The 18,532-nt window shown below is 39.4% G+C and overlaps 1 protein-coding gene across 1 annotated transcript in view; it reads right to left on the reverse strand.

Annotated features, from left to right (window-relative positions):
* Positions 1-5,053: 5,053 nt before the first annotated feature.
* Positions 5,054-18,532, reverse strand: part of LOC130584729 (copine-4) — a gene marked incomplete at its 5' end in the record, with an annotated part of 87,479 nt that continues 74,000 nt past the window's right edge. Inside the window, 3 exons of the mRNA XM_057384885.1 lie at positions 5,054-5,842; positions 12,307-12,543; positions 14,960-15,093. Of these exons, the coding sequence (XP_057240868.1) occupies positions 5,711-5,842; positions 12,307-12,543; positions 14,960-15,093 (503 nt within the window). The remainder of the gene's footprint in view (positions 5,843-12,306; positions 12,544-14,959; positions 15,094-18,532) is intronic.

Genomic DNA, 18,532 nt, shown 5'->3' on the forward strand with positions numbered 1-18,532 from the left:
ATTAGTTAGGATAACAAAGGGGTGTGAACGCATGAATCCCTTTTGGTTTTGGCAAAAAAAATCTCTTTTTATAAAGACACATGAGCTTCCAGAGTGGTCAGCTGGAATCTGTCCTTTATTCTCTTTACACTACTACTCCATCTTCTCCCCCACTGTGGTACCTGTGTGTGGAGGTGTTAACATTTGAGGCTTGTAACCAGGCAGTTTTGGTGTTCACACCCAAAAAATCCAGAAAATTACCAGCAGTTTTCACACACACTCCTTGCCCCGTGTTTATTTCTTCTCCTTTTAAGAAGTAGCCACATAGTGTGTTAAGAAAAGCATCTCCCAAAGTACAGCCCAGCTGACATTCCCTCTCTGAAGCTGGTTAGGCATCTCTGCTAYCACAGTGATTGCTGCATCTTTTTGCTCTCTCCRTGGCATCAAGAACARCAACARGGATGTTGCTAAATTTCATGCAGAYGTGTTTTCTMATGGGGTCCATTGGTAGCTTRTGCTGCTGCTCTGYCAGAGACTTCTATACCARGAGGAAGAAAGGGTCTGAAAATGATAGAGGTCATTATGTCCCAATTTCTGAATGCTGTGGCAAATCTGCATGGTGCTAACCCTACTAAAATCCCCAGGAATTAGCAAAATTCTATTTGTCCCTATTTTAAAGATGTAGAACCTAGGCACATAGCAAGATCAAGTGACTTGCCAAGCCATGACAGATGTCCCCAGCCTGAGAAGTGGGTTCTCTTGATCCTTGTTGCCACAGTATGATGCTTTTCTCATGTAGCATCCTGCACAGCTGGGGTGACACAGGATTTCATGCACCAGTAACTTGTAAGCAATACATGGGGGCACACATTTTTGAGAGAAAAGTTTTAGTGCTATACTTTTGTACTTTTCTTCTTTTTATCATGATGCAAAATCACGCCTTTATTATTTTTCATTTTAAGTGCGTGCAGCTTTTTGTGGTGCTAAAGAGGCATGGACYCATCGGGTTTGTGTGTGTAAGGGGGAGTGGGTGTAGCAGGATGGCTGCAACYCTGCATGCAGTCAGATGGTAAACTCCCTGCTTTAATCAGTGGGACAAGAATTGAAGTGCCTCCTGAGCACAGCAGCAAAAGGCTTTCTGCACAGCAGTGGAAATGGCTAGCACTTTTCTTTGAGAAAAGRAAGAGAAAGGCAGAGCATGCACTACAAAATAACCTTCCCCACCAGGCTGCTGCCTTGGGTAGTGCTCGGAATTGCGGRAAGTGGAAACACCCCTTCTGAACTGGAAGACTTCCCAGAGAGAGGTTACCTGTTTTTCACCTGACCAGTTTGGAGGATCTCACCAACTTTGCAAAKAAATTGGAAAAAACAAAAAAGAGGGGGTGGGAGTGCAGCCAGCTGATGGTTTGCAGTGGATGCTGCAGGCTGATATGCAGCKGGGCTGACTCTTATCACTCATATAGCTCTCTTAATTGCTGAAATTGTCTCCAGTATAGTGCAACTCCTCAACTCAGGACTRCAGGTACAAATAAGACCTAAGTGTGAAGGAAGACAGGTGGTGCTATAGACTATTTTTCTTGTGGCAAAATATCAATTTCTGTAAATATAGGGAAAAAATAACCTGACAAGTGTAAATTTATCCTAGGAATAGCTTCTAGCTCATGCTCCCCATTAAAAAAAAAAAAAAAAGGTGAATAAATGTAGCAATGCTTTGTGACTGAAATGTCCATGCTACTCAGGAGTGCAGAGTTTGTCTAGCAACTCCTTCATGCTGGAAAGACTGCACATAGGTTGAGCTTTACATAGCAGGTATGGCTGCAAGACCCATAATCCCAGGTGAGGAATGACGAGTTGAGTTCTTTCTGGGAGTCAGCCATGACCTGTGTTGSCAACCAAGAGCCAGAGTGAAGGAGAGAGCTCCGTTCAACTCACCAGCAAAGATCTTTGCACAATGCAATAATGAGGGTCACTTAAGTGGTTTTATCACAGTATTTGGTGTATAGCTAAACCCAAGGGATGAAGTTGAGTATTGCAGAGCTGCAGGGCTTTTGTCAAGCAAATCTGCACAGAACTGGGGCCTTCCATAGATGTGTTTGTTGGAATATCACCTTGGCAACCTGCAGCAAGCCTTGGCTTAGACCACTGCTCCCCATCATCCACAGCAGGTTTCTAAAAGACCAAACTGTAAACCTTTTAGCTGTCATCACTTTGTACCTTTGATATTTGTAGACTAAGAGAAAATATATTTTAAAGCMATACTATTATAATAATTTCATTTTCCTTCCCTAACCTGTAGACACTTTCATTAAAAACAAAAGCAGAACACTACGTTGTTCATCACGTGTTCATATGGATAGGTTTTACTTCAGAATAAATAGCACTTAGCAGTGTATTAGTTCTTTTTTCAAATCTCATGTGGACTTAATTTCCCCTACAAACTAAAAATAAAATTCATCTCGGTATCTGACTCTAGAATTATAGATGTTAATGTATTTTTKGCTAATAGCGATTATGAATCTCTTTGAGTTTTCTGGGACTTTTTTGGGTTTTGAATTGGATGTGAGATAAAAAGGAAGGCAGGATTGTAGTTGGCAGAGAATATATTTTAGATCATTGGTTATCTCAAAAAGACAAGATGTAATTTATTTTAAAGGAGTTTTCAGAATTTAAAATGATCCATCAAAAGGCAATAGAAGTTTAAATTTGCATTTAAAAATCTGCAGGAGAAATTGATGGCAGTTCAGCCTAAAGGCAGAATGGCCTTGCTAAAACCCTAAGTAGATAAAACAGGAGAATAATATCCCATTTCAGAGATATATTCATATATTTAATGATGTTACCCTGCACAAAGTCCATAGTATTTTATTGCAGAGAGTAGCTTGGAGCAATGAAAATAACATTCAGAGTCTCATTAGAAAGCCTTTACCATATGGCCAGTTTTGTCTTCTGTGCATCCTACACCAACTCACCACCCTGTTACGTGTTTGTTTTACATGCTGAGATCTGTAAAGGCTGAAGGAGATTTCCAATTGATTTTTCAATACCGTGAAGGTATCTTTCCAAATATTTRAGAGTTGCTACAGAATTCTGACCTATATCAACCACTGATAATGATTTGTTTTTAAGTAGACAGCATTTATAATCAGGAYTGTGTGAAGTAAACAGAAAGAACTGCAGCAACTGGACTTCTAGAGAACTTCTGTAGACCACCCCCACACATGAAAATGACTGATGGTTTATATAGGTCAGCATGCAATAACCTGTTGATCTCTGCATTTTATGTGATGGTGCATTATAGAAACACCTTTTAACACCTCATAATGAAGAGCTGTAACTGCCCACTTCCATGTAATCATAAACACTTAAAGAAACAGTTTAGTCACAGATCTATGTACCAGAAGAACAATTCACTTGATTCCTAATTTTTCTTGCCAAAAACTTTCTTTTACTTTTATTCAGTCTGGCAAATAATACGCAAAAGCTTAGCTTTTCCTCAGCTGTACATTACATCCCTAAATGCAGGTCCCAGGGTAATGTAATACTCTTTACAGGGAGAGCACCATCATGCCTCTGAAGAAGGCTCTCAAATCACTTTTCAAATATTAAAGTTCCCCAATACTGTTGTGAGATATTTATGATAGATGACAGTGACCTTCATTTTACCGACGAGGAATCTGAGGTGCAGAAAATTCAAAAAACTTGGCCAAGAAAACAAAATGAGATACTGGGGGAGAAAAGAACAYGGAGTCATTGATTTTTCAGTCCTGTGTGTTAACAGCTAGGAAACGCTCCTGAGAATAGGGAAGAAAACAGGGGGGAAGTGGGAATAAGAAACTAGAGGTGTTGTATGTAAGAATTAAGATTCATTGGTAGAGTGGTGTATGACATGTTAGGGAAGATCACAGTAGCTTCCAGATGCAATACACCCACAGAGGGAGAGATCTTCAGCCTGACAGGGCAAGCTCTCAAATGAAATGTCAGCCATTGCATGTAAATGAGGATTTGAGWTCTATGAGTTTGGACATCTCCAAAAAATTTATACCCGTGACCAAGTAACACTGGCTGCTGCTCAGTATCTGATCAGCTGAAGAAATCTCTAGAGGCAAGTGTGAATGATTGTGCTGCGGGATAGAAATGGGGCAGAACTGAATGTGCTGGGGAGACAGCCCCGTGCATCTTGGCTATCCCGCTGCCTTCATTAAGAGTACAAAATCATCCATCAAAACTGATCCTATGGAAGTTACTTCTGAAGGAGAATCAGGAAGCTAGACTACTACATTACCTGCAAACTCATTTAAAAATATGTGTTTCTAAACCAAAACATCTTGCTTGCAGTGGAGGGTTTCCAAAATATTCAGCACTGGCCTAAAATAGTTTATTCTGCAACTAACAACAACAATTTTTCAATTCAGTGGGAGCACAACTTGTCTAAAGCYGTGCCTTTAGGACAATCCCACATACTTTATTTTTTATCAAATTTTCCTCTTAGTTTCTAATAAGTCACATCCTTCACTATTTTTTTTAACAAAAGAAGCAGCCAAAATTCAAACATTGAAAATAACAAACAAAAAATAACATTGATCTAATTCCTTCATTTATATACATAAATATTTAAATGGAAAGTGCAATACATCACCATTCTGTTCTTGTGTGTACTGTTTTTTTTGGTTTTGTTTTTTTTTTTTTTTTTTTTTTTAAAGGTGGCTTCAATGTTCTTTTGGTAAAAAAAACCAGTTATTTTATCACACACAGGTAACCTATGWGAGGATGAAGTTACAAATCACTGCTTGTCACAAAATCAGGCTGCACAAAATTTCTTTTGGAAAATGTGCCACACAGAGTTGGATACTGAATGTGAGACTGAAAAACACAAATGAAACAAAATAAGAATTCCCAAACTTTAGAGATTATAAATTTGGAGAGCCAAAATGCATCCAAAATACACAATACAGCCAGACAGACTGTTTGGATTAAGTAGGCACGTTTTAAGACATATAATCCTGATGGATCATGCTCTTTAGGCCAGATCTGTTTATAGCTATGGTCCCAACAATTTGTAACACTTGGTTGTGTCAGGCTTTTGAAAAATTGCTGCTCAGGCCACAGACTGAGTGAGCTTGTTTGGGTGCCCATGTTATAAGGTGCTAACATTAGAAATGCCCATGCTTCATGTCAGGTATCTCTTGGATCACTTTATTACCCTTTCCTTGGAATATGGAAGTTGAAAGCAGGCAGCCTTGTGGCAGAGAGAGAAATAAAGACAACTGCAAAACTGTGTTGTTTTTATTTTAAACATGCAAAATACAGTTCATGCATCTGCCATTTTGAAAAATCTCTCAGTTCATAGCAGATTAAACCAAAGACATTTTGGCTATCGACTCTCCATAAATATTTCAAAATGCTTTACAGTGTAAATATAAGAAATTTAGCAAAATTTCAACAAACCTGTATAAAAACCAGATACAGATAACTTTTTATTTCAAGGCAACATGCTGTAATGTAAAGAGTTCACTTTTTTTTTAATGGATTTTTTTCCCTCATAAAAAGTTTTCAACAATACAACTSCTTAACAGATTTAAGCCTTTAGGCTACACATGCAAAAAAAAAAAAGAGGTTATTTTAGTTAAAAATCACCAAAACGTGCTATTTTTTTGTTTCATTTTGTAAATACAGTAGTTGTAGACAGTAGCATTTTTCTTTTTTTAGATCTTGTAAAAGAGTGCAGGCAGGTTCATGGAGCTAGTGTCCTGGAAGACTCGTACTCTGACATACATTTTGGTTTTATCCCTTTACCATTGTAATAGTCCACAACTTGGTTTGGAACTTCAGCCAAAACGCTTTTTGCTAGAGCAGCTGGGGATGCCTGCAGGAAATGGTAGAAAACACAAGCGTTAACCTGGCTCTCTGCTAGAAGTGCCATCCATGGGTTTTAGAGGCATTGGTGCTATGAAATCAAGGGACGAGGAATGGTACAGAAATGGAAGGCAAAAAAAGACTCAAAGTGAATCACACCACTGCTGGAAAATAATTTTATGAGTCAGTTTAGGAACAAAGCTGTAGCTGCCTCAAGGTATCCTACAACCAAAAGTGCTCTGCGTGACTTCAGGTCCATTTGGACTATTTTAAGTTCAGGGTTACGGCACTTCCCTGCACTCTGGGGGAGCACCATATCACAATAAAAAGCTSCAAAGATCTCATTCATCAGTGTTCAGTAAGGAACCCTGCAGAGCTTCAAGCTGCACATGAATGGACAACAATGTGAAAGAGAGGCCTTCATYACCATTCTGCTCTTTGGAATGTGGTATGTGTGGTGTTTTAATGGCTGGGATAGTTTTTAATTCAATAAAAACACTTTTAAAAAATTCWAATTAAACCATGCTTACAAGAAAGCTTCAATCCTACACTTAGAGAAGGCTTTAAAGATCATCCTGCAAGGTGAAAATGGAAGGTGTCAACCAGACTTTACAACTGATGGTCCTGAAAAGTAGAGGTGTATGTAGAGATGGCCACTGGCTTTCACCCCAGGCAGGGAGATGAGTTCCCCTTTAGTGCAGTGACAAACCMTGCCCTCCACTGAAGGCACAGAGTTGCTGCCTCACACCCCAACAATGCTTCATTTGAACCAGAGGGGCATGCAGATATTTTGTGGACAGCCATAAAATGGATATTCCTCAGTTCCTGAATTCAACAGTGGACTCCTGTTGTCCCGTGCATCCTCTTGCCCTATGTTTTGGACTTTCTTGTTTCTAAGTGTTAGAGCTGGTTCCAAGCCCTCTGGAGCCAGCCTGCTTGGCCATGTTCCCTGTGAGCCCACTGCAAAAATRCAGTAAAAATGCAAACACTTAAATGTAATTTTGAGAGGTTTAAATTGGTGTGTATATCTCCAGAGAGTGCAGGTTGTGGCTCAGATCATGCATGGGAACTCAACCAGTTGCTGGATCACAGTTCTTCTGCACACCAAGTACTTTTTCCCAAATTAATGAATGCTTTCCTCCTCACTGTCTGTTKTGTTATCAGCCAAGTTTCAAAACTACCTGTCACAAAGAAGTTGTATTGACTGTTTATTGACTTATTCTGTTTCGTGGGGTGACATCCTTATCCTTACAGAGTCTTAAAATTAGGTTTACATTGAATACAAATGCTAAACTATTTGTAGGCATGCTAATCCAATGGTGCAGAAAGCCCCAGGCTATTACAAATTCCAGTATCAAATGTTACATTACTGCAAATACAAAGATAATGYTAGCAAAATCAGAAACAGAAGTTTTTTGGGGCTTTTTTTTAATATTTTGACTCATGTATGGGATTAGTACCAAATGAAATGAGTTGCTATTTCCCTACTGTGAMATTCATACCAAAATATTTGTGCAGATAAAAAAGCCTTTAACATTTCTGCATGAACAAACTGGTAAAGCATGGAGCATACTTTGTGTGACAGTGCGGAAACTGTTCTCAGGTATTGGTGAGTAACAGTAACAGAACCTATTTATTTTAATCCTGAAAGGTGAAATGCATGGTTTTTCAGAATTGCCCTATTCTAGCCTAAYCCTGTTTTATARAATCAWGGAATGRTTTGGATTGGAAGGGACCTTAAAATTCATCAAGTTCCARCTAAAACAATCAKAAAATACCCCTRGGAATCACACAAATGGCTGATTTCTACAACGTTGTTGAAAAAAACTGTTTTTTAAATCTCCTTCCCAGTGTGTCAAAGCTGTACATACTTTAGTCTGCCTCTGTGCTATCTTAAAAAAAAACAGCCCTACATACAGTATAAAAACAGGGACTGGGGCAGAGCTCTGGGCCAATCACAAGCCATAGCAATCAGGAAACCTCACTCTGCTCTGTCTTTAAAAATGCTGGGCAGGAGCACTGGCCATCAGCTTCCCTGGATCACGTGTGGTTCWCATGCCTGAACACTGGGCCAACGCTCCCTTCTGTGCAGCCTCCTCCCTCTGCCACTTCTCCCATCTGACACCACGTCCATTCCTCCTGAACAAGGGTCCAGCCCCTCAGAATAGGGTCTGTCAGGGCTCACATGCAGAATCACTGCCACTTGAGGAGTCCTCAACAGGAAAGATTTTCATTGAGCTTTAAGCTAAAACATTTACTGTGCCCACAGGCTCATAGGCAATATGGGGACCCCACACAGAGCTGCCCTGGGGTAGCTGTYGTGTTTCAGTCTGAGCATGGAAAAATGTTGCTTTACTGAGCTCCRTCATGCCAGTGATGTCTCTTGGTCCTGGGGCCCTTTCTGGCCAGGAATATCCCAAAAACGGGGTTGGGGTTGGCTTCCTCTCTGATGAGTTGAACCACCTGTACCCTACATACCTTCTGTGGTGGTAAAACACTCTCACTTCTAGATCAGATGGTGCAAAGCAGCATTTTTATCAGTAAGAACAACATTCAGTAATTTCTAAGTTAAACCCAGACCCACTTCATCAGTGTTGTGTAAGAATTGCCTTTGCTGGTTCTTTAACACTAATGGGACATTGCATAAATGTTTTACTGTAACATTTTCTCCACTGCTTGAATAGCATCCTAGCAATAAGCACCTCAAGATGAATAGTCCTCAACTGATASCTAATACACAACAATCAGATCAGTCAGCAGCAGGAAAATAATCCCCTATGATTCCAAAATTGGTATGTATTACAAATGACTGTTGGTTCAGTTCTGTAGCTTCACAATGCTTAACCTTTAATTACAATGCAGAGTGCAAAACATTGCTCCTTGCAGTGGTTATGAGCTGTGCTTTCCACGCTCTGTTGTGATGTATGTGTTATTGAGTCACAGCTGTTAACCTTTATGATTAAATACAGTGCAGAAAGGAATACAATCTCCCTGTGGCATCAGATTTGTGCCCAGTAAATATATCATACATCCCAAAGGCAGAGAATTTCATGTCTTAAAATATGACTGTGAATGGRTTGAGGTAGGTGATTTTCTTCAGCTACGTTTCAGTGATGGAGCATCACTGTTCTACAGTTTCAGGTGAAGGACACTTACATTACTTGGGTGGTAATGATTATAGAGAGGAAAAAAATCACTTGSGTTCAGAGAAAAGATGTTTCCTTTGTTTGTTATGTTCCCCTTTAGTGAATGGCACGTCACCCACTATATAATGGGACATTTTTTAAGTGTTAATGATTATCTTGATTTTATCAAGCCTCAACAACTACAGGACTTACCAAGAGTCTCTACTGTTGATATTATTATTTTGATTTCTTCAAARATATTCTTTAATGAGAGACAGAAGAGTTTAGATGTTTTACTGAAGTGATTCTGATATTCTGTATCATGTAGAAGATTAAACCCTTACAACAGAGCCTGCTGTCTACACTGRGTCTTAAGCCAATAGAACATTGAAGTGGGTATGAGATTTTAGGTATGTGAACAATAATTGAAATGTGTTAAATGCCTGTAATGAGTGCTGTGCAGGCTGAGAACCGTCTCTGAAGTCAAACTTTTAAAATAAAAGGGATTCATTCTACAGGATGTTTTTACAACTTCCTTCTCCCCCCGCTTCCATTTTCTCTCAGGGGAAGGTTTTGCACAGGTTATTTCGGATCTCTTTGGGTAGATATGAGATTTGGAGTTCCAAACTGACCTGAGACTAAAAGTAATGAAAAAAAATATTGCTTGGGTTGACTCTAAGGGAATTTTGGTTTACTCTTCCAGCAAAACAAAAAATAAATGCTCATACATAACATTTTCTTCTCTCCTTTTGTCATTAATAGAGATAATATGGATTTAGGAATCAATAAATTTTTGATTTATCAGAAAAGCCTATAAAATTTACACAATTTGATTAGTAATCTTTCTAAAAAGATTCTTCAACTCTTTTTCTACTTAATAAATTATCACAAGTTACATTGACAAAAGGAATGAGATTTTTACCTAAATATATATTTTCCTTAAAGGTGTCCAAAGTAATATGTTGATGTATGTAAATTCTTGTGTTTGATCTGACAAAAATCTTCCAAATGTGCTAAATCTGCATTTCCTCTGTGGGGAAAAATATGTTTGAATCAAAACATCACACTCATTTTTCCCATGCCAACTTATTTTGCTAGTTGATGCATGGTCTTTTGTTTGTGCTAAGTAAGCAGGGTAGCAGTGAATGTCACTTTGTTGAGAGAGAGAGAGAGATTATTTGGGATATGACAATGAAGAAATTCAATCAGAAGTGGCTATTTTTATGAGCACTCATCCATTACACTGACATTTGTTGAAAAGCTGAAAGATCACAATAAACAGATTAAATATCATGTTGCATAAGATATATTGACTTTTCTGATAGAGCAAATACAAATCTATCTCTATACCTACATTATCTTTGCTACTGAAAGAGGGAGAAAAATATTACTATTTAACAAGAAAAATACATTGAGATTAACTTCSCCGGTACTGGAAGAGGAAAGCAATCTAAATCAGCTGAAAAGAATATATGCTTGTCATTTGACTGTGCTGGCAATAACAATGCCACAGATTCTGTCACAAGTTAACACCAGGGGCACAATATATTTAGAGCCCAGAACTGCAACTGTCACCGTCAATCTATTCAATCCAGGATGATTTTAGCTTTATTGTAAAATACAAACTGAAACTAAAAATAACAAATGTAGCTGGCTTTGCCAGCTCCTTGCAGAAATGTGTTTTCACCTAATTAAAAGTAGCTTTCCTGCTAGCCTATAAATAACTCARCTCTGGGCATTTTTAGGATACATTACAGTGCAGCACTACGCGCTTGTGATTATGTGCTGAAGGAATCACAAGCTATGAGCTGTTTGTGCTCATACTTTTCAGCAGGTAGGTGATTGTGGCACTGTCAGCACAGAAATGTGTGTGTCTCCAGCTCAGTAGTCAATCTGCAGCTATTTGGCATGGTGTCACAGAACTGAGAGCGCAAGGTGAGCTTTCCCTCCTGTGTGCATCTATGTTTAAATAAAGGGAGTGGGAAAAGTGGAAAAAGTTTGTTTCTCTTGCTCCTCAGTAGAGTTTGTGAAAGTAAGAAGAGTGTCTAGATCTAAGCAAATATGGCAAAGCTGCATTTTGAAGTGAGAAAAAATAACAACTCTTGCAAAGAGTAAAAGGAAGGTGTTTTGGAAGTAGCAAACACAAAAAAAAAGCTCTTGTGGTGACAAGATTTTTTAGTTTTTTTGTGGTGACAAAAAGCTCAGAAAAACTAAGGAAATGTAAGCAATGTGAACCCATATGCAGATCAAAACCAGCCCAGAGCTGAGAACTTTGCTGTGATATATTCAAATCTAAGGATCAGTAGCGTATTGGAGCAGACTGAAAAGAGCAATCTCATAGGGAGAATGAGTCAATTGCACTGTGAGGTAAAGAAATTCTCAAACCAAATACTGAGGATATCCTTCCTAGACAGAGTGAAAAAAGCAGTCTGGAGACCCATGTATAAGTAATAGAAGTGAGAGGAAAGAAGAGAGAGGAATATGGAAAAATGGAAGGAAAGGGATGTAATCAGCACTGCAGAGGAAGTTAATGCATGCTGCCATATGGAGGAAAAGGGCTCTGAAAAATCCATTTGTATGTGGGAAAGCCCCTTCTGCTGGTGAATGCTGTCCCCATCCTGCTGCTGAAAAGCCGCTGGAACAGATAATGCAATGCAGGGCAGGTGACTGAGAAGAAAAGTATATGACCAAAGCTTTACTTTAGATTTGGCAATTTAATGCTGGTTCTGTTCCTTTCTTTCCCCCAGACTGTCTCCTACACCACCCTCAGTCAGGAACAGCTGTCTGAGGGCAGAGGGAAGCTCTCAGTAATGCCACTTTCTTGGCTTGTTCTTGTGCAGAATTAGGAAAGGATTTGGAGGCAGCCAGGATGCTGTGGGTGGATAGTCCTGGATTTGAGAACTCAAGGACCTAACTTCAATAAAGAAACAGCCTCCCGGGGAACACTGTGAGGACAAATTAACAACCTTTTCATCTGCCTGTGGAAATGAAGGAATGGAAAGCAGAATACAGTAATTCTAATGCAAAAGAGAATGGAAAAGACACACCATGAAATGAAAAATTAGTCAGGAAGGGTAACAAAACTAAAATCAGAGAGACACTGGAAGCCAGGATTGGCACCACAAAAAGCACATGGATTTTGCCTCATCTCTTCTTTCCCCACCCTCACCAGCTCACGAATGGAGCACATTTCATTCTGATTCTGTTTTTTCACTATTTCTGACACAATAATGCCATAGACTTACTCAACACTTCACGCATGTGMAAAGTTAAGCCCAGCCCCATGAATCATTCAGTAAATCTTCCRTACATTCACCCTTCTGTGGCAAAGATGGAAAAATCAGCTTACATGTTTGAAGTTCCTGAATGGCACAAACTGGACAATGTCTCGAAGCACAGGCTCGCCCTTGGGAGACCTCAGGATGCCATCATCACCATCCAGCATCTGCATGTCACTAAAATCAGCGTTGCCCACCCCGACGATGATGACGGACATGGGCAGGTGAGAGGCGTGGACGATGGCCTCTCTGGTGTCRGCCATGTCTGTGATGACGCCGTCCGTCAGGATCAGCAAGATGAAATATTGCTGGAGTTGTCAGACAAGCAAAAATGTATATTATTAGTTAATATTCCRAAGCTGCTTAACATTTCCCCTTAGAGTGAGTTTCTGGTAACTCACTCATGGACCTTTTTAAAGAGAAAAAAGCCTTTATATTGACTGCATAGAATTTTCCATCCCAAGCTCTTCAGCTACTAATTTCTCCTCTTCTGGAGTTTAGCTCTGGTTCAGGGAATTTCCAGGAGCTGGAAAGAGCCAAAGGAGGCCCAGTGTAGAAAAAGGGGTATGTAGCTGCTTGGGATGAGTCAGATCTTGGGCTGGGAAGTCTGGAATAGTCCTGAGATGTTCACTAGCCCTATATTTCACCTGCTGCACAATCACTGCTGACAGTTTCCAATTACACTTCTTCCCCTTGGGAATGAGTGGGAGGCAGGGAGGAATGGGGTGCTGAAGTGTTACAGGGCTGTAGCAGAGCTGTCAGGGGKTATGACAGCGCTCTGCTGAGGAGCTTTGCTCACAGGCAAGAGGGGTGGGGGCAGCTGGGGTGCAGCAAGATGGGGGGTGACCCACTGCTGCCTGTGGGGGAAACACTGCACTGTGGCAGGTCTGCTGTGCTCTGCAGTGTGATGGGGTCCTTAAGGAGAGCAAGGAAGGATTGTATCCATCTGCATACAGAGCCCCAAAGAGAGGTTTTCTTATTCTCTGGAGGAGAGCAAGCATTTCTTTCCCAAAACTCCAAAGCCCATTGAACTGAGATCATGGGCTAAGACCTACCTTCACTTGGCAATAGTGAAGAGCGGCCCTTACTTGGACCCTTTATGAACTGTTAGGCAGTTGTAGTCATTAAACAAATGTGCATTAATAGGAAAAATGAACAAAYCACAGAATTTGGTCACTCTCCATGACCAATACCAGCACACTAAACATCAATAATGTTTATATAGATACAGCTTTATAAACTCAAAGTATTTTGATTGTCTTGTCCTGCCATGAATAAAACACAATATGGAGGGAGTAAACTTCATCTTGAAGATTCATGCTATAAATTGTTTTTCAGAGAGCAAGGAGGAAGCTTAGGTATRGAAGAACAAAGGAACTTACTCAGTATGGCATGTGAGATCAGAAGCAGCACTGGGAACATAGTGAGCCACCTCAGGATTGGGTGGATATGGAAATTCAAACATAGCAATTCCCCATTTTGGGACTGGGACCCTAAATACTATCAAGATTCTGGAAACAACAGTGGAATAACAATCATAGAATCATAGAATGGTTTGGATTAGAAGAGACCTTAAAGATCATCCAGGCTCAACAGATGATGAGGCAGGGGCACCTCCTACACGAGCATGTTGCTCAGAGCTCCATAAAACATGTCCTTGAATAATTGCAGGGATGGGGTATCCACAGCTTCTCTGGGCATCCTGTTCCAGTGCCTCATCACTCTCACAGTAAAGAATATTTTTCTAATATCTAATCTAAAGTTGCCCTCTTTCRGTTTGAAGCCATTAYCTCTTGTTCTGTCACTACAAGCCCATTTCATGAACAGAAGTATTTGGAAACTGCTGCCCTAATAGGACTTAAAAAAGGTGCAACACATGAAGAAAGCTTAGGGAAAGCTCTAAGCCTGGTGATGAGATGCATGCCAGTGCACAGCTCCATTCTGTTCTATACATAGGCGCTTCTCTTGCTGTAGTATACAATTTCTCTCTTACATCCTTTACTTGCACAGCACTACTCTTGTAAATGGTTCAGACTTGCTTGCTCATATATTCCCTCCAATTGTCTTGTTCTCCATTTCTCCCATTCTCCCATTCCACCTTCTAGGCAGGATCAAAATAACCCTAATGCATCTCAAAGATATACATTTTAAACATGTGTAAGCTTTTTAGCCCAAGAAATCTGTCCTGGGATTTGTATCAGGTGCAGGCTAACARACTTGTCCTCTGATTTCTAAAAGACACAAGTTACTTCAGCAATAACAAGCTGAAAATTGCACCCTTACAGTTTTCAAATCAARGGTTGGAAAAATCTCCTTGGTGAAMAGRAAAATTTTAGTACATCCTCTGAAGGAGACTTAAAATAGGGTGTTCTCTGTAGGGAATGATTTGAACTCATCTCCTGGTAGAACCAAGAATTTTAGGGATTGGACCCTCAATTTCTGTAACCCTAGTAGTGCCATTTCTACTTCCACAGTGAAGAACTGGGTGTGCTTCAGTAAAACAGCTCTAAAAGCAGGAAACAGATCAGTGGGGGAGGAGTTTAAAGTTGTGGCCATCTAAGCTATAAAGACTGTTCCATCTGACACAGTTTTTAGCTGCATTCTGTGAAGGCAGTTAATAAAAACTGTGAAGGCACAATCTGCATGAAAAGGCCTTGTTTTGATGGCCTCCAAGAGATCCATCATAAGATAAGAAAGAAGGCAAACACAGCTTTTTTCCCTTACCGAGGCCTCCTTGGTGTTGGTCTCCTCTGATGCAGATTTTGCCACTTTCTGGATGATGGGAGCAATGTTTGTTGGTCCGTACAGCTGCAGTTTGGGAAGGCAGCTCTGATAAGCTTCCACAACCCCTTGKATTCCTGGCATGAAAAACCACACAAAAGGAAAATAAATGCAGAGTGCATTGATAATATCAGGCTGGTTTAAAATGTAAACGAAAGGTGGGTTCTTAATGAACAAATAAAAAATATTACATGATTAGCAAGAACTAGCAACTTCAGGTAATTCCCAGGAAGCAGTCTGTAGCTGCCTTGAATCCAGCTTGTAATACGTAATTCATTATACCATGCTTCTCCTTCCCAGCAGGTTATAATATCTATTTTTCAGGTATGAGCTGCAATGTCATAGTTTCCATCCTTCTCTGTTCAAGATGTGACGACTTCCTGATCACCAACTAAGATTCATGCTGAAAGGCTAGACAAATATTAAGAAACACTTCAACACTTTTTTCTCCTCTTAAGGTAAATATCTTTGTTTATCATGGCAGTTGCCAACAAATTCATCCTTTGTACCGATGCCCTAAAGCTGTTAAGGAATGCAAACATCTTTTCAAATACCTGATTCCCCTGTGCTAAGAAAATAATTTTTCAGGGTTAATTTGCATAACTACTCTCAGGTAGAATTTGACTATGACCAAAAGCTGTGAAATCTTGGAAGAAGCAGCAGGATGCTTGGCAGCCTACAGAAGAAAAATGAGCTTTAGCTGAGAAATTTTGATGGAGAGCTAGCTATTTTTGGCTTTTTCATTTCAGGATATATAGTCAGACCAGGGAGCAAAGACTTCTGCTGACACACTTGACAGATCACAGGATGGAAATTGGTATTTTCAATCATTGAGAAGAAGGATTTCTTCAAGTGATGCACGTTAGCTCCCACATTCAGAACTCCCAGTTTACCAGACCTAAAGGATTAGMGGTCTAATGTTGGAAAGAAAGCAATAGACTGAAAAGCTTTACAAAGGATGCTGAAGAATGAAATTACTTCACTAAGATCCTAAGCCAGGTTCAGTTTGCACTGAGACTGGCTCACCCATGAGATTTTTTACTCAACCATACTTACAGGATAGATGGGTGCAGGCTGGTTACTAACAAATTAAAGGGAGTTGTAATTGTTTTATGATGATACACAAGCACTCCTAAGAAAAAGTGGTGGAGAACACAGTTTTCTGTCTTTATAGACAGCTGTAGATATATTTTTCCACTGAACTGCCAACAGACAAAAGAACTTGCTCCTATTGTAGCTGTGATTGGCTGAAATGTAAAGTAATGTTACAAAATTTCCCTTGGTAATTCCAGCGGCTAAATTACAAAATATTGCAAAACTGACCTTTTGTTAACTCCCAGTTTTAAACTTGCTAAGGATTTCATTACATATCATTAATGACCTTGCAAGAAGGCCTCATAAATCTTCCCTAAGATGATGACAAGATGCACTGTAATTTTTTTCTTACACAGTAAAATAGTATAAGATAAACCTTACTCCCTGTATTCCACAGAGATTTAGTGTTTTTCTTGTCAGAAAACTGTTCTCATCTTAGAATGAGACATGTTCTAGAAACATAATTTCTTATTTGCTATCTCAGATTAATATATTTTAAAAATATCTACAGTCCGTCCAATTCCAACTCAACAGAATATGTGAGTGGATTACTTTGCAGTTTACTTTTCTTGTATTTCTTTATTTTAGGCAGAGTCTATGCGCATTTTTTTCACATTTCAACTCTTAACATTTTTTTGGAATTCACTGTCAGCTTTCCAATGAAATACAGTGTACACATAAATATATCAKCTTAAGAGAGCTGTGCAGGAACCTTCATTCAGACTAGAAGTTGTTGCCTAMTTTCTTCCTCAGATAATAAACTAAGTATTAATTATAAGACTATAAAATAATATACTATAAATGTAATAAATGTAGACTATAGATACAATTTTCAAGAATGTAAATGGTAATAGGTGAGGTTATCCATGTATTATGAACTCCAGTGCTCTTCATCTCAATATATAATCCCTGTATGTAGAGTGATGCTTCACACTACCTTGTGCCAGCAAAAGCTCTGCTTCCACAGAGAAAATTATTTCATTCCTCAAAGGCAAAATAAACACATACTTTTTATATCGCATACGACTGCCATTTCTTTGTTTAAAACAAGATACTCCTAAGCAATTTTACTTTATTTTCCGGCAATGCTAGATATTACTAGGAAAAATAATGTAGTCATTAAGCATTTTAGCTTCTCCTCAGTCTTGCATCCTTTCTCCACGTGACATGCTGACAYTGTCACTGTCACTGTTCCCTGTGACACCTAAGACAGTGAGAGCATCTAGAAAACATCACAGAACAATTGGTAGTAGAGGAACTAATCAAGCACCCATGACAGGCAGACGAGCAAGCTGCAGCAGATGATTAAACAATGTATTTTCTGGTTTGTCTCCTTTTCTTGCTTTCACCCAGGTGGATATTATTTTAAAAGTTATCATTTAAGACAAACAAGTGCTTTTTATTTCTTGCAGATTCATATGCAAATGCTRCAAAATTTCTTCTCTGGCCTTCTTTCATCCTGCAACCATCTTTTTATGTTTTCTTAGGACTAGAACTCCTTTCAGGTAATGGGCTAAATTATCAGATAACTGAGTCTTATGAGAAGATATGGATAAAGTTGAAATTATTAAGTGACACAAGACAAGCCTTATAGAGCAGCTCKTTCCCTTTTCTTTTTAACCCCCTTGCATTTCCATTGTTACATTTAATTTTGCTTACAGAGTGTGGTTTGGATAAYAAATCCCTTGCTTGCAAAGGGTTTGTCTGTTCAAACTCTGCTGCTGGCACTACCTAAATGTGTGGCGGACTTTTCAATCAATATAAATCATATAGCAATGCCAGGGTGATAAAGGAATTAGCCTTGAACTCAAAAGAAGCAGCAAAGYGGGGAGTGAAAATAAGTGTTCTTTGCATGGACTGACAGAGCTTTTCTCTGTACTTTGCAGAGGATCACAAATATCATGCATTTAGATTGAGAAACAAAGCTCTCTTTGAACACTACACGCATAGTGTTCAACCCACAACGATATGTTATCACCTATTACTGGCCACTGTTAACTGTTTTAATAGACCATTTTAAAATATGATGGTCCAGACAGAATTCTGAGAKCTGTTTTGCTTCCCCACCCCATTTCCACACTGTCAGTCTCAATGTCAAGCTTCCAGGCACTTCTAGATGTATACATGCAACTTCTGCTTCTTTGGACTCCCTAAAAGCAACACAAAAAGCTGTGTGAACACATCAAGCAGCTGTAGGACTTATGCCCAATTGCATTTCAAGCACATGACCTGCAAAGAATGGGGCAGCCCAACAATTCAAGTGCAAAAACAAAGTGGGAATGCCTGCTGAACCAAAAACAGGTCTTTCATTTAAGATGCGTGAACTCAATTCTTTCAGTGTCTCTCTCCCTTGAATTGCTTGTCCTCTCTTCTTTTCCTCACTTCATTTCTTTGCATCTTAGTTCTCATCCTGAGCATATT

This window comes from Malurus melanocephalus, unplaced genomic scaffold, assembly GCF_030028575.1.
Source record: "Malurus melanocephalus ecotype Western Australia unplaced genomic scaffold, MMel_1.1 scaffold_755, whole genome shotgun sequence".
In the NCBI taxonomy this organism is placed as follows: domain Eukaryota; kingdom Metazoa; phylum Chordata; class Aves; order Passeriformes; family Maluridae; genus Malurus; species Malurus melanocephalus.